This window comes from Bos indicus, chromosome 4 (genome assembly GCF_029378745.1).
Source record: "Bos indicus isolate NIAB-ARS_2022 breed Sahiwal x Tharparkar chromosome 4, NIAB-ARS_B.indTharparkar_mat_pri_1.0, whole genome shotgun sequence".
NCBI lineage: Eukaryota > Metazoa > Chordata > Mammalia > Artiodactyla > Bovidae > Bos > Bos indicus.
In genome coordinates, this window is record NC_091763.1 from 101,966,945 (window position 1) to 101,981,165 (window position 14,221).

Consider the following 14,221-nt stretch of genomic DNA (forward strand, 5'->3'; position numbering starts at 1 on the left):
CTGACAAGAGCACTTGGCAGAGAAGGGGGAGGCTACAGCCTTCTCCTCCATCTCCCATTTCCCCACGTTAGCAAGGCCGCACGGATGCTCCATCTCCCCGATGGGAAGCGGGAGGTCTCTGAGCGTGCACCCTGTGCACAGACGACATGTGTGTTCAGAGGAGCTGGCCCTGAGGGGCCTCTGATCCTTGTCTTTTGCTCAGTGTGAGAACACAGAGGAAGGAGACACAAAGTGCAAAAAAAACACAAATTTTTAATAAAACACTTGTGTCAAAAATTCTGGACACTGACTCACTGCCAGAACAAAGGTGAACCAGTTCAACACTCTTGCTCCAAGGACACATGAGAATCACAGCCCTCTCTTGGCATTCAGGCATGAGGAAGGAAAAAACCCCACGGTATTTATAGTTGGTTTGTAAATAAGTTGCACTAAAAGTTGCTTTCACAATCTGCAAATGAGGTCTCTAAATCAAAATCATTTATACTAATAAAAAGGTTATCTAATTTTGCCTATACTGGTATCAAAACTCATCCCCACCTCCTGCCCAAAAGGAGCAACCTAGTTCAGCTGTCAGGTTTTTATATAACACTCTCTTTATGTGAGCTAGGCTCCAGAGTCCTAACACTTCACAGAAATCCTTTCTTAAACTTGGCACTGAGGCCTTTCATTTACAGTAGCCATTTCTAAGTGCAAAGTCCAGAGCTGTGAATAGAACCACGCTGGGGAGTCTGGGTTACTCAGGTCTCACCCAGTGAAAAAAGTATGTGTTCTCTGAACTTTTTACAAGACATCTCCTCCACTAGGCTAATCAAAGAAAGGGAAGAGGAAAACCTGCTGACATGATGGAAAATATATTAGTATATTTATCATGAACATTGATTCTTTATGATTGATGGTTGTGCTAACAGTCTCAAATTTTCCAAACCTGAGGTTCCAAAGCCGAAAGCCTGCCACTATTTAACATCTTCAGGGCTAACCAGGTATTACTGACTCATATATGCTATGGGATGGTTCTGGGGGGAAAACAAATCCACTGATGTTGTGAGCTTAACCCTGGAAGAGAAAATGTGCACATTAACTATTTAGAACCAATCTGGTGTTATCCAACTCTTCTGCATCCTCTGGACTCCATTACATTCTCCTTAAGGGGTAACTGTTTAGCTCCTCTTCTTCGCCTGAGCAAGGAGTGGGGAGCGGAGGTCTTTCTCAAAATAGCAGCAACTGGTCCTTGGGTCCCCTTACAATGGCCATCTGAGCCCTCAGGCTGATGTCCTCAGTCTCTAGACATAGATTCAGTTCTGGAAGAATGGCTGCCCAGAGATCAAGCCCTGCTGTTTGGAGGGCCGGAGAGAGTGAGGTCAAGTGAGGAAATAAAATCCTCAAGGCACTAAGGATGGGCCCTAGGAGTTGGTTGTCCTTTGCCTTCTTCCTCTTTACTCAGAAGAAGAGGTTTTCCACTCGGGCTGATCCAGGAGCCTTAAAAACCCGATCTGCTTCCAGTGTGTCAGTGGGTAAGCTGACCCATTCTCACCGACACAGGAAAAGCATCACTTTCTAATCATCCAAATACTAGAGTTAATAGTACCTTCTCACCTTCTTAGCCACCCTTGACCCCACCCCATGGGCTGCCTATGCCTGATAATTACATGACACATTAAAGAGAGGGGTGGGTCAGTACTGGCCCTTGGTTGGCAGACACCAGCCGGACCCAGGAAGGTCTAGAGCAGAAAAGGAGAGAGTAAAGCAGACAGAAACAGAAGGGAACAGGGCATGTACTAGCAACCCTCCTTCCACACGGCGCAGCCTGTCTGGTCTCACCCTTTGCTGGCCAATGGATGGGACAGCGAGAGGCGACCACTGTGATCCTGATCCAGATTTACACAGCGCCAAGAAGAGGAACTTGGCCATCTCCCTGTCGGAACTTTCTCCATCACAGTAGGGAGAGAAAGGAAATCACTGACGGTGAGCCCTGAAGGTACCAGATCTGCTTATGAGTTCATTGTTGTTCAGTCTCTAAGTCGTATCTGATGCTTTGCAACTCCATGGGACTGCAGCACACCAAGCTTCCCTGTCCTTCAGTATCTCCCGGAGTTTGCTCAGACTCGTGTCCAATGAGTCCACTGCTTATGAGGTCTCATGGCAAATGTTAATGACGCCAAATTCTGTGGCTGGTATGGAACAGAGGGCCCAGGAGTGGCTTAATCTCTCCTACGTACAGGTTCCAATGACAAAAGAGATGAGAAAATCAGAGACAACAGAGTTCAAACTAAATGTGCTTCAGCTACTTCTAAAAATAAAAAACAAAATGTGAGCAAATTTCTTACACAAAATCTTTTACAAGCTAGGGAAAAACATTTAAGGGGAGCCTTCTACATTATACAATAAAACGTCTATTTCTATTTCTTATTTGTATGAAAGAGGAAAGTTTTTTTTTTTTTTTAACTACAAAAGTTACTCTTAATCATTAAAAAAAAGAAGTAGGTTGGGGGATTAGGTCGTGTCTCTTTGGGTGAGCTGCAAAGTGGCCAAACCTGACTAGAAAAGGTAAGACAGATATACAAATGTCACCTGCTCTGACCCCAGGAGCAGGCCTCAGGCCCAGCCCTCTGTATGGAGGCAGAAGAGGAAGGGAAAGCAGACGTGTCAGGGGAGGTGGGGAAAACTGGGCTAGCATGGCTGTCTGAAACGCCTGGGGTCAGGGCTTCCCTGGCATGGGCACAGGGCAGAAAAAGCACCTGTCCACAGAGCCTCAGACCTGAGCCCTGCTCCGTCTTCTCTGAGTTCATGCTTCAGGAGGACAGGTGCTTAGGGAGGTTCCCCAACTATAATTAGAAGCCTCCAGCAAAAAAAAAGAAAGAAGAAAACACAAAACAAAACATGGCCTGGAAGAATGGGGAATCCCAGAGTCCAGGCCGCCCTCTTCGCTCCACAGGCCAACAGAGGACCTTGTGAGCCTGGAGGGGAGGCGTCCGGATGTCTTCAGTGGTCGCCCAGGGAAGCCTCTGCAAGCTAATAAATACTATTTACAAATGGGGAGGAGAAGCCAGGGAGGCAGAACTAGGGGCGTGTGGGGACACAGACTGTGAAATCCTACAAGCAACGTGGTGGGGCAGGTTTGCCTGGAGTAGAGAAGCCTGATTCCTTCAGGCATTGCACTTGCGGCCTGAGAGTACGAAAGGGGCGCCTTGCTCCAGCGAAGGGGCCCTGGGCCGGGGCCCCGGGCAGAGCGGCAGGGGGCGCCCGCGGGGCACCGCAGAGCCAGGCTGAGGAAGGCAGGACGTCAGTCAGTGCTTCGCCAGAGCATCCTGGTATTTTTGTGGGGTCTCGAGTGAACAACAGTCAGCTCTTCTTCAAGGAGGCGGTCACACCCACCCCGGTGAGAATCGGGCCGTATCTTTTTGGCACTGTCGGTAGAAACAAGCCTGCTTGTCCCACCCCGACCGAAGATAATTGCCTATGGCAGTAAGCGAGGGACGGGGCGGGCTCCTCTGCAGGGAGGGACATGGGACCGGGGGAGGTGCTCTCTCACCGCAGGCGGAAATTCCAGGCCGTCCGTCCTCCCATCCAGAGCCAGGACCGGCGGTCCAGGTTTTCGTCCAGATTGGGTGGGCAAAAAGGAAAAGCTTATGACAAAAGGTGGTTTGGAGAGGTAAAGGCTAAGTGAAGAGACAGAGGGAGGTGGTGATAGCCTCTTTAAAAGGTGGCGTTCACTCTTCTGTCGAGTTCTACGACTTTTAGTGTCTCATTCCCCTCCAGGTTGGTGCTGACCCTGTGAAAGCATCAGAAGGAGAAAGAAGTCTCACCATCATGCTTGGCAGGGTGGCACAATCATCCCATGACTGGACTCAGCGGGCTGGCCCACGCACGCCTCTTGTCTTCTTCCCTCCCAGCAGCACTTCTCTGTTCCAAGGTCTCCTGCTACCTGCCTGTCCACCGTCCACATTCCTCCTTTATCCTCATGCCAAAGGAGACATCCCAACCCAAAGGATAAACCTGGTGGTTTGATACTGATTCCTTGTATTTTGCTTAAAATTACTGTATTTATTGAGGATAAATACCCATGCTAAACCCTGGGAAGGAGAAAATAAAAGGATAAAGGCTGATCCTTAGTCTAGAATAAACATTTTTTTTAAAAAAAATTTAGATAAAGATGAAACCTTTATACAGATTAAAAGATTCTAGATGAAGGTTAAAAAAACAAACCCCAAACTATCATGAAATAACAATATAACACAGAAAATAAATACATTATTACATTGTGTAACAGCCTAGAACATCTGGTAGGCTGTCAGAGGAAGGTGATGAGGACTCTGGTATCAGGGAGACATCCCAGAACAAGAGGGATTTCAATGGGGCCTTGAATAGCGGAGAGAAGACTTTTGTCATGAGCCAAGTTACTGAAAGGTTAAGTCTTTTCTGGCTCCCAAGAGTAGTCTTCTCTGGCTTCTACAATTCTCTCTAGGAAATAATAGTAATATCTAACCTTGTAAAGTATTTCAAAGGATTTATATGTTACACTTACCTAGTTCTTAAAATAATAAGTGCTATAAATGTTAAATATGTATGTAGAATATAAATATATAAAAGTATATATAATTACAAACTTTCCAATGCAGCATTAGGGGAGGAAAGCTAAAAAATGTGAAACAAAAACTTTCCTACTTGTATTGGAATAGCATTATCTCTAGGAGGCACGAGTTCTGCTAGACCACTAACCACACCACGTATAACCAGGATTGTATGCAGACACTCCTTCCCATGTCACATAGTGTGCTCAGGTACCTCCCCTGCAGGATAACAATCCCCAGCAGTATACAAGTCTTTATGTTTATACAAGGACTCTTCCTCATAACTATCTAAAGGAAACAACTCATGGAGAATTGGAGACAAATATATGTTATTTTCAATAATAGAAACACAAGAACAGTGCCTCTCAAAGTGTCCTTCAGTATTAATATATAACTATCTAAGTATAATTAACGCATGTTTGCATGTGTGCTAAGTCACTTCAGTCCTGTCCAACTTTTGTGACTCCATGGACTGTAGCCCGCTAGACTCCTCTATCCATGGGATTCTCCAGGCAAGAATACTGGCATGGGTTGCCATGCCCTCCTCCAGGGGACCTTCCTGACCTAGGGATCGAACCTGGGTCTCTTATGTCTCCTGCCCTGTCAGGCAAGTTCTTTACCACTAGCGCCACCTGGGAAGCCCTAATGCATGTTTATTTACATGTAAATCATAAAACTACTTATTGACATATAACATGACATATATGTATCTCTAGTTGGAAGGAAGCTTGGAAATGTGCCTTGAGACAGCATTTATATAGTAAGTACACTGCTGTTACTGGACTGTATGTTTACTTGTGAGACTCTGAGGAGAGGAAGAAGACAGGAAGGAAGGGAGTCAAGCCCTTTCCCCAATTATTGAGGTCTCCACTGCCAGCTCCCCAGTGGCATAGCAGATACGGGGCCAGCTCTCACCATGTCTCTTCCCCAGTCTCTGTGAGGGCCAGCTGTTGACAGACAATGGACTCTCCAGAGCCCAGGTGCTGGAAATAGGTCCTGAAAAAGCCAAGGATTGGACCAGGCCAATGGGAAAGTCTACTCTGCACGCTGCAGTTTGCTGATTCATAACCCACCATTGGGGCCTTAGAGGAGGCAAACCCGTGTCTGTTTGACTTACATGTGCTGCTGCAGCTCCAACAGCACTGATTTCTCCAGGCTGGTCTCATTTGAGATAATGAAATGGGGAAGATCCACGTCCGGCCTGGACTCCAGCCCTTTTGCCCTGAGCAGAGCAGAGCCTCGGTCCCAGCGTCCCAGCTCCCCAGCTGAGGCGGAACTGGGTGGCTCCTCCAGGGGAGAATGTTCCTCATAGATCAGCAGGTTCCTGGATCTCACTGAGAACAAAGTAAAGTAACAGGTGTTACATCACACCTCCCCCTAGATGCTCAGGGCGGGGAGAAGATGATAATTCACGGGTTCTTGTTGCCCAGGACTTAGGGTGCCAACTGGAGTTGGCTTTCTATAAAGGCTTCAGGATTTCAGAGTTTGGTGTGTTGAAAAATGATACCAATTATAAAGTGCTGGAAGAACAATAGAAGAACAAATACACAGGAAGCAAGCTGCCACCCCCACTGCTTTGAAAATAAAACTCCCCTCCAGGCCACCACCACCACCCCCTCACAACCATCTGGAGAAGTCAAATATTTGGAGGTGTCCAGACTCAGCTAAAGTAAGCATCCTCAATGAGTAGGTCTTGCACAAGGAGAAGGTACAAGGGCAGAAAACTGTGTTTTCATTTAGAAACTAGAGAGGAGACACAAGGCCAAAGCCATAAATCAAACAATGGAGACACACTCTTGTTTTATAGAATAGTTGCATAGCTAGATGGCTTGGGAGCAATTTTCTACAACATAGAAACTTTGCTCTCATCAACTTTCATTTAAATTTAGAGATATATTCCCTTGGAGGAAAAAAAAAAAAAAGAATTCCCCAGGAGACCACTGAAATTATTTGTTGAAATGCTGGACCTTCTGTCATATACCTGGCAGAGACACACGTACCTCAGATGTTTCAGAACCACAAAATTATGCCTACCCTCAAAATCCAGTACCCCTAATTCCACACTTGTTCTTACTAGTGTATGTATCTATTTCATGATCCCTACATACCATCCCTTTATTTACCACATACTTAAAAGAGATCATTGATCTAGATGAGACTATCACATCTAACACCCGTGTCTCCAAATTCTCTAAATCTTGGGCATTATATTTTGTAACACGGGCTGATTGTCTCATGTCACTTTACAGATGCTTACTGTGGTAACATCATTTCCACTGAGTGGAATTCCTTTAAAATGTGATAGAAAATTTACGGCTCACCCACCCCTTCCCTGCAAATGCACATCCCTCCCCACATCAGAACTCAAAAAGAAGGTGTCAGAATCTGCCAGGAACACAGTCTAGGGCAGAAGTCTGAAAGCCATGCACTGTGGAGCTCTAGAGAATTCCCAGTGGTGTCTCAGCCCAGTGTGTGAGGGGCAGAAGGGGAGACCCAACAAGTGGCCTGGGCACCAGACTTCCCATGGCCCTCTTCCTCCCTTCAGTGGGGAAGTTACACTTTTACCACCTTTTAAACATTAGGCTTTCACATGTAAGCAGAAGCCGAGGACACTTCCTGCAAAATCCTGGAGGTCAGAGTGATAACAGCTACTACACACTCAGTAATTTGGGGGCAGATGCTTGTGTTGATGCTATTCAATCAATGTTTTTTATGGGAGAGAGGGAACAGTGACTTTGAATTGTCTCCTCCCAAGGAATGGATATATATATGGATATATATATATATATATATATATATATGCGTTTTTATAGAGAAATGATTTTGAGACCACTGCTCTGTACCCAAGGAGGCTTACGTAGAGCTATTTCAAACCAAGTGATTTAATACAGTTCTCCCATCAGAAAAAAAAAAAAAAATTAGACTTTCACATAAGACTTCTTTCAGAAAGTTAAGCTTTGAGAAATGAAAGATAAAAGAAACAAGACACCTCCCCAGCTGCTAAGCACTGTCTTACCCACGGAGGATGTGTAGGGTTCCTGCAGGGAATGCTGGCTGGGCAGGGCCATCTTGGTGGCAGAAGGATAGGGCCCATAGCCCTGAAAGAAGCTGCCAAATGCTACGGCAAAGCACAGCACCACGACCTGCAGGGTGAGGACAGAACGTGGGAGCTGTCAATTCCAAGATGCACAGAGCAAACCTGCAGACCTGCAGCTCCTGGGAGGTCTGGAAAGACGACTCTCCTCTGTCAGGCCAGCAGACCGCACCCAGGTCATTCGCTGTCACATCATAGGAGAGAAACAGCCTCGGAGCGAGCTGTGGTTCCTCCAACCCCCAGCACTTGGACATGGCAAGCTGGGGAGAGGCTGGAGCCTGGCGAGTAGGCCGGGTTGGTGACGGTGCTCTTCATTTGGGAAACTCACCATAAGGCATGTGCCAGTCTGCGTGCCGGCCAGCTTGCAGGTGCGAGAAACCTTGCCCATCACCAAAGTCTGAAGCTTCTGCAGCTGCTGCAGGAGAGTTCTGCAAACACAACAAATGAAAACCATGAAGGGCATCTCAGAGAGAGAACGCTTGTCAGTGATCTCCTCCCCAGGCTCCAGGGAGGCTCCTGTGGCTTTGTGTCTGAATCAGAACACAGTACCAAGAAAAAGGTTCCTCTGATGAAGACACAGACACCACTGTCTTCCAGCACCGGACTTGCAGAGCTTATAGGGCTCAGAATCTGCCCCCATGAGAAGCTTGTCCATTCTATGCTGTTCTAAGAGTCACCTCGATGCTCCCAAATCACCCCTGATCATCCTGAGATCTGTTTGTCAGCCACTGAGAAAAAAAAGAAGCAAGAATTGCTTGGGGATGGTGACACAGAAGAACTCGTTTACCCGAGAGAAGAGAAATACCGAAGAAGATGCAAGAAAGGAGAAAAGCATGGAGAAGGAGATGCCCAGCGGAGAACAAGTGAAGGGGTGGCCAGCGGCATCACTGAGCAGCAAGTGCTCAGAGAGCAGATCTAAAGAGAAGGCGAGAGACAGAGAGGAAAACAGGAAGGGCAGGGAGGCCAACAGCCACAGGCCCCTCAAGACTGTGGTCCTTGAAGGCTCACAGCACCTCGACAGGCAGAAATGAAGCCCAAATACGAAGGAGCAAAGAAGCCGGCTCAGCTGGACACAGGTTCAGAGCCAGGACCCCAGAAGCCATGCTCTGATGTTTCTCCAGGGAAACACAGAGAGGAGGAGTTAAAAAAAAAAGAGTTCTGCCCCAAATGGGACAACTGCACAGAGCCTTAAAAGGGGAAGGGTTGGGGATAAGAATAGTATGTTCTGTTCTGGGTGACATCAGGTCACAAAAGGAGCAGACAGTGACATTCCTTGCAAATTCTGAACAGTGCAGCCACAGAAAAGGATCTCCCAGCCCGGGCTCCCAAATTACAGCCTTGGGGATGGATTCTGTGTGAGCAGCGTAAAGAGCTGAGGCTGCTCCCTGCCCCCATCCCTCTTCTCCAAGCCCAGGGCCCTTGGCAAAGTGGAGAGATTTTTCAAGCAGATGATTTGTTGAGTCTCAAAGAGTTTCAGAAAATTCATGCTGTGAGGGTGACACGAGAAAGCCAGACAAATTCACTGGAAAACATCAGCAAATCACTCATTGGCAGAAGAATTCTGGGTGTTTGCAGATACTGCAGCCCATTTTGCAGACAAGCAAAATATTCCCAAGTCTGCAGCTTCCCTCAACCTCCCCACCCATGACCAGTACCAATGAAATGAGTTCTCCCAGGTTTAAGCCAGGTAGGGACAGGTTGGCTGTAAGAATGATATTGCTCTAGCTTAAATGGATAAGAGCAGGGCCAGAACTGGAGCCCACAGCACAGGCAGCACAGGCCTTCTGAACTGAACAACCCCTGTGGGGTTCCATCTACATTTTTACCTTGTACAGTGGCTTGTGTGTGTTTGTGTGTTTAGTTGCTCAGTAGTGTCCAACTCTTTGCGACCTCATGGACTGTAGGTCACCAGGCTCCTCTGTCCATGGGATTCTCCAGTCAAGAATACTGGAGTGGGCTGCCACTCCCTTCTCTAGGGGATCTTCCCCACTCAGGGATCGAACCCAGCTCTCCTACATTGCAGGCAGATTTTTTACTGTGTGAGCCACCAGGGAAGCCCCAACAGTGGTCTTAATGTAAGCAAAACAAAATTCATCCCATTATTTAACATCATTAAATTCTATTAATATGGAGGTCTTTTTAGTACTTAGTCGTATGTTTTCTTGCTTTATAGTAATCTAGAAGCGTAACCAAAAGTAGTATAGACTGGTTTACATTTATATATACTCAAGCAATATGTTCTTTAAAAGAATTCTGTGTGTTACTCAAGGCTGAGTAATACTAATGGTGTGATGACTTTAAATTCTCCTTTAGGGAATTGTGTCATTTGTGACAACATGGGTGAACCTGGAGGTCACTATGCTAAGTGAGATAAGCCAGATAAAGAAAGATAAATACCATATGGAATCACTTACACGTGGAATCTTTAAAAAAAAAAAAAAGAGTTGAACTCATAGTAGAAAGTGGTTGTCAGGAGCTGGGGGAATGGGAGACAGGAAGTTTGGTAAAAGGACACAAACTTTTGGCTCTAAAATAAATAAGGTCTGAGGATCTAGTGCAAAATATGGTGACTACAGGTGATAACCCCTGGAGGAGTACATAGCAACACACGTCAGTATTCTTGCCAAGATAATGCCATGGACAGAGAAGCCTGGCAGGCTACCATCTATGGGGTTGCAAAGACAGACATGACGGGGTGTGCACGCGTGCGCGCACGCACACACACACACATACACACACACAGGATAACGCTGTATCATATAATTGAAAATTGCTGAGAATAGAACTTAAATGTGCTCACCAAAAAATAAAAACAAAACAAGGTAAGTAGGTGAGGTGATAGACGTGGTCATTAACTCAACGTGAGGAATCCTTTCACAATGTATATGCATATCATTATGCTGTACACTTTAAATATCTCACAAATTTACTTGTCAATTATACGTCAGTAAGATAGAAAAAAAATCAGAAGTTTGCAGCTAAAGGATCTTATGATGCAGCAAGTTCCTTTCCTCACGCTTTCTCTCTTCTCCCAAGAACTCCCAAGAGCACCGCCTTCTTGCACGGCTGCCATTTCAAAGCTGAGAGCTGAGTGACCTCTGACACACGCTCCTCCTGGATGAACGTTTCTTCCGGCAGAGCTGACATCTGGCAGGCAATGGCATGCATTTTATTGACGACCGTCTGTCGTGCCAGCCCCAAAGGCCTCTCTGGGGTCTCCCTGCTATATTTCTGGAAATCCTGGGGGCAGATGCAAAGGTGAGCCCACAGATAAGAGCCACGTTTGACTGCACGGCACAAACCTTTTCTCCCGTCTTCTGGCCTCCTCTCATGTACCAGTTAACAGGCTCTTTGTCAGCAGCTACACTACAGAAAGGGGCCTCGCTGTTTCCTTGGTGGCCTGCTGAAGGCCATGTCTGTACCGCCAGCTGCCACTCCTGATGGGCACCCCCAGCTTCCACGGGGCACCCTGCTGCCTGCACTGCAGCACCAAGGTGCTGAAGCTCAGCTGTGCTGTGTTTAGGGTGGGGTAGGGGGTCATCCCTTCATCCAGACTTCCATTAGACAGCAGATTTACAGATGTTACCAAAGCCATTCACTTTTGCTCTGAAGTTTCAGGTGTGAATTTTTTAAAAATGTAATGTCCTGGTATTCTATTTTATTTAGCGGGTGGCTGCACCAGGAGGCGGACATGGGGGATCTTAATTCACCCACCAGGGATCAATTCTGTGCCCCCTGTGTTAGAAGCATGGAGTTTTAACTACTGGACAGTCAGGAAAGTCCCTCTTAAGGTGTTTTTAAAAGTGAAACCACCATTTCCATTTTTACCAACAGTCCCTACAACCTTCCCACCCGTTCCCTGCCTCTTGTCCAGTCTTGAGAGCATGAATTACTGAGGAAACCAGTTCCATGCAATACTTGGAATCACTCCTCCCTTCCAATTTCTGATTGGGATCACAAGGTCTGGGACCCTATCCCTAGGATGAAGAGTCTCCCAGGAGGCTCAAGAGTTCATCCTGAAGGCAGACCTCTAACAGGCCAACACACCTAAGCCCTGATGGTATAGTACCTGAAGCTCAAATTGGGCCCCCAGCCACAGGTGTAAATGCTGCCAGTTTGGAAGAAGGACCATCTAGGTCTGACTGGGTGAGCAGGGAGGCCTGTATCTTTAGAGGTGTACGATGCTTTACTTGGCATTCATCAGCACATCCTTTCCAAACTCAAAGATAATTATGTGCTGAATCCACCGTAAATGAAAATCGTTGTTTAATGGCCCCTGATTTCTAACAGTTTATAATGCAACTCTTTAAGATAAGCAAACATGTAGTTTAAAATAGATTTTTCAGTTTGAAATTTCTATGGAAAGCAACAGTAATTTACAATGTGCTGTTTGCTGCTGCTTCTCCTGCTCAGATTAGTGAAGGTAAGCTGGTGGGAAGGCTGATGCTCTGAAGGCCCCATCCATCAGCAACAGAGGGATTCTACCCAAGGAAAGCAGGTTAGCTCATCCATCCCCAAAATCGAAACAGATTTCCATGATGCAATAAAGTTTTGGAAATTCATGGACATTCACACAATAGAAACACTCATTTTTTGTCATAACCAAAGAAAATTATCAGTAATTGAGTGTCCACCGACTGAGTTCTAAAACTTCATACGAGATACTACATAAATGTCTCAAAGACATGTAACTGGTAACTAGAAGACCAAAGATGTAAACCCATATCTATCTGACTCCATAGCTCACGTACTTTCCAATTCAGTACAGCATGGTACCCCAACCTATAACCTAATAAAATTAATGATCAAAAGACTTCTCAGTTAAGTAGATTTTTCTTAAATCCAGTGACATTAATATCATATTGAGGAAATTCTCTGGTGGTCGTGTGGTTAGGACCCATTGCTTTCACTGTTGAGGCCTGAGTTGGATCCCTGGTCAAAGAACTAAGATCCTGCAAGCTGTATGGCACGGCCCCTGAAAAAATATTATATTGACAACAGCACAGTCAAGAGATATGTCCACTGTTAAACAAGAAAGGATTACTTTCAGTGACTAAGGGAGGGATTGGGGGCAAGAGGAGAAGGGGACGACAGAGGATGAGATGGCTGGATGGCATCACTGACTTGATGGACGTGAGTCTCAGTAAACTCTGGGAGTTGGTGATGGACAGGGAGGCCTGGCATGCTGCGATTCATGGGGTCGCAGAGTCGGACACGACTGAGCGACTGATCTGATCTGATCTGAAACTACAGACAGAAGGGCCACAATGACTCCGATGGCAATGCAATATGTACTAACGAAGTTTCCGTGATATTGATACAAATAAAAGCAATAAGGTAAAATATACATTTCTTGGCAGATCTCTGGAAATGACAAGATAAAATGTAAGAGATGGATAAAAGAATAATGGGTGTTCCTTAGCCTAAGTCAAGCGTCAGGAAGTCAAACCTGAGCTTTGTTTAGGAAAATGGAAATTATAAGCCCTGTCCCTCCACTGGATACCAAGAGAGCTGATGAGATGGCTTCCAAATTACTAAGTCAGTAATATTCACCAGAATAGGGCGATGAACTCTCAGGATAAGAAATCTGAATTTAGATCTCAGTACCACAGCTGTGTGCTTTTAATCATATTACTTAAGCCCTGAGTTTAGGCAGCAGTTCAATGTTCAGCAATGTCCTCTGAACTGCTGCCCAAACTCGGGACTTGAATAATATGGTCAAAGTTAATTCCTTTGACCAGCTAACAGAATAACGAGAGAATCCCTGTCTGGGGTACTCTGGCTTTACTGGAACAAATACACCTTTGCAGAGTGCTTGCTGTTTCTTTCCACTGATGACTCTGTATGGGAAAGCCTGGGACCTCAGGGCTGATACGCTGGTCTGAGATGACGTGGTACTTTCCCTGGTGGCACTGGGACAGATGCCATGCCCTGCAGCCCTGGGAGCTCTGATGACAGCTGTTATTCTGCTTGCATAAAGGGCTGGCTGGAGAAAAGGCAGGCACCAGATGAAATGGAAGAATTATTTTAAAACTAAAGCTATATAAAGTCAATCATAGGCCAGACTCTCCAACCATGCATTCAGAACTCGGTAAAAACTTCTCCTTTATTACTGCACTTTAAATCATCAGTGATCATGGCTAATTATGGCTTAATGAATTCTTGGGCTTCCGGGAGCAATGTCTTAATTTAGAGAGATGTTTATCTGGGCCAAGAAATTTTTCACAAGTTGTTAAATCGGAGTGTCCAGAGCTCGATTGAGAATGTGGATTTTTGTCCTGTGGTGAGATGTAAAAATAAACTTTACGGCTGTGCTCGCATAGCTCCAAGGAAAAGAGCAGTTGAAGGCAGCTGCCAGCCTCGCCCAAAATAAAGCATCACCCTGTATCTTGGGAGATGGATCAAAGGAAATTGGGCAAAACATTCGAAAGTAGCCGACAGTGTGAGACACAGTCTCATGAAAACTGGGAAATGCATCAACAGCCTCGTGTGTTTTCTTGTAGTTGGTTTCATTTTGTTTTCTTCTGTTTCTGTTATTTAATAGAAACAGTGGGGGTGA

At 45.9% G+C, this 14,221-nt stretch overlaps 1 protein-coding gene across 1 annotated transcript in view; it reads right to left on the reverse strand.

Annotated features, from left to right (window-relative positions):
* Positions 1-232: 232 nt before the first annotated feature.
* Positions 233-14,221, reverse strand: part of CREB3L2 (cAMP responsive element binding protein 3 like 2) — a 128,277-nt gene continuing 114,288 nt past the window's right edge. The window contains exons 9-12 of the mRNA XM_019959153.2: positions 7,991-8,090; positions 7,585-7,711; positions 5,686-5,902; positions 233-3,769 (exon numbers count right to left, since the gene is read on the reverse strand). Of these exons, the coding sequence (XP_019814712.2) occupies positions 3,694-3,769; positions 5,686-5,902; positions 7,585-7,711; positions 7,991-8,090 (520 nt within the window). The 3' untranslated portion in view covers positions 233-3,693. The remainder of the gene's footprint in view (positions 3,770-5,685; positions 5,903-7,584; positions 7,712-7,990; positions 8,091-14,221) is intronic.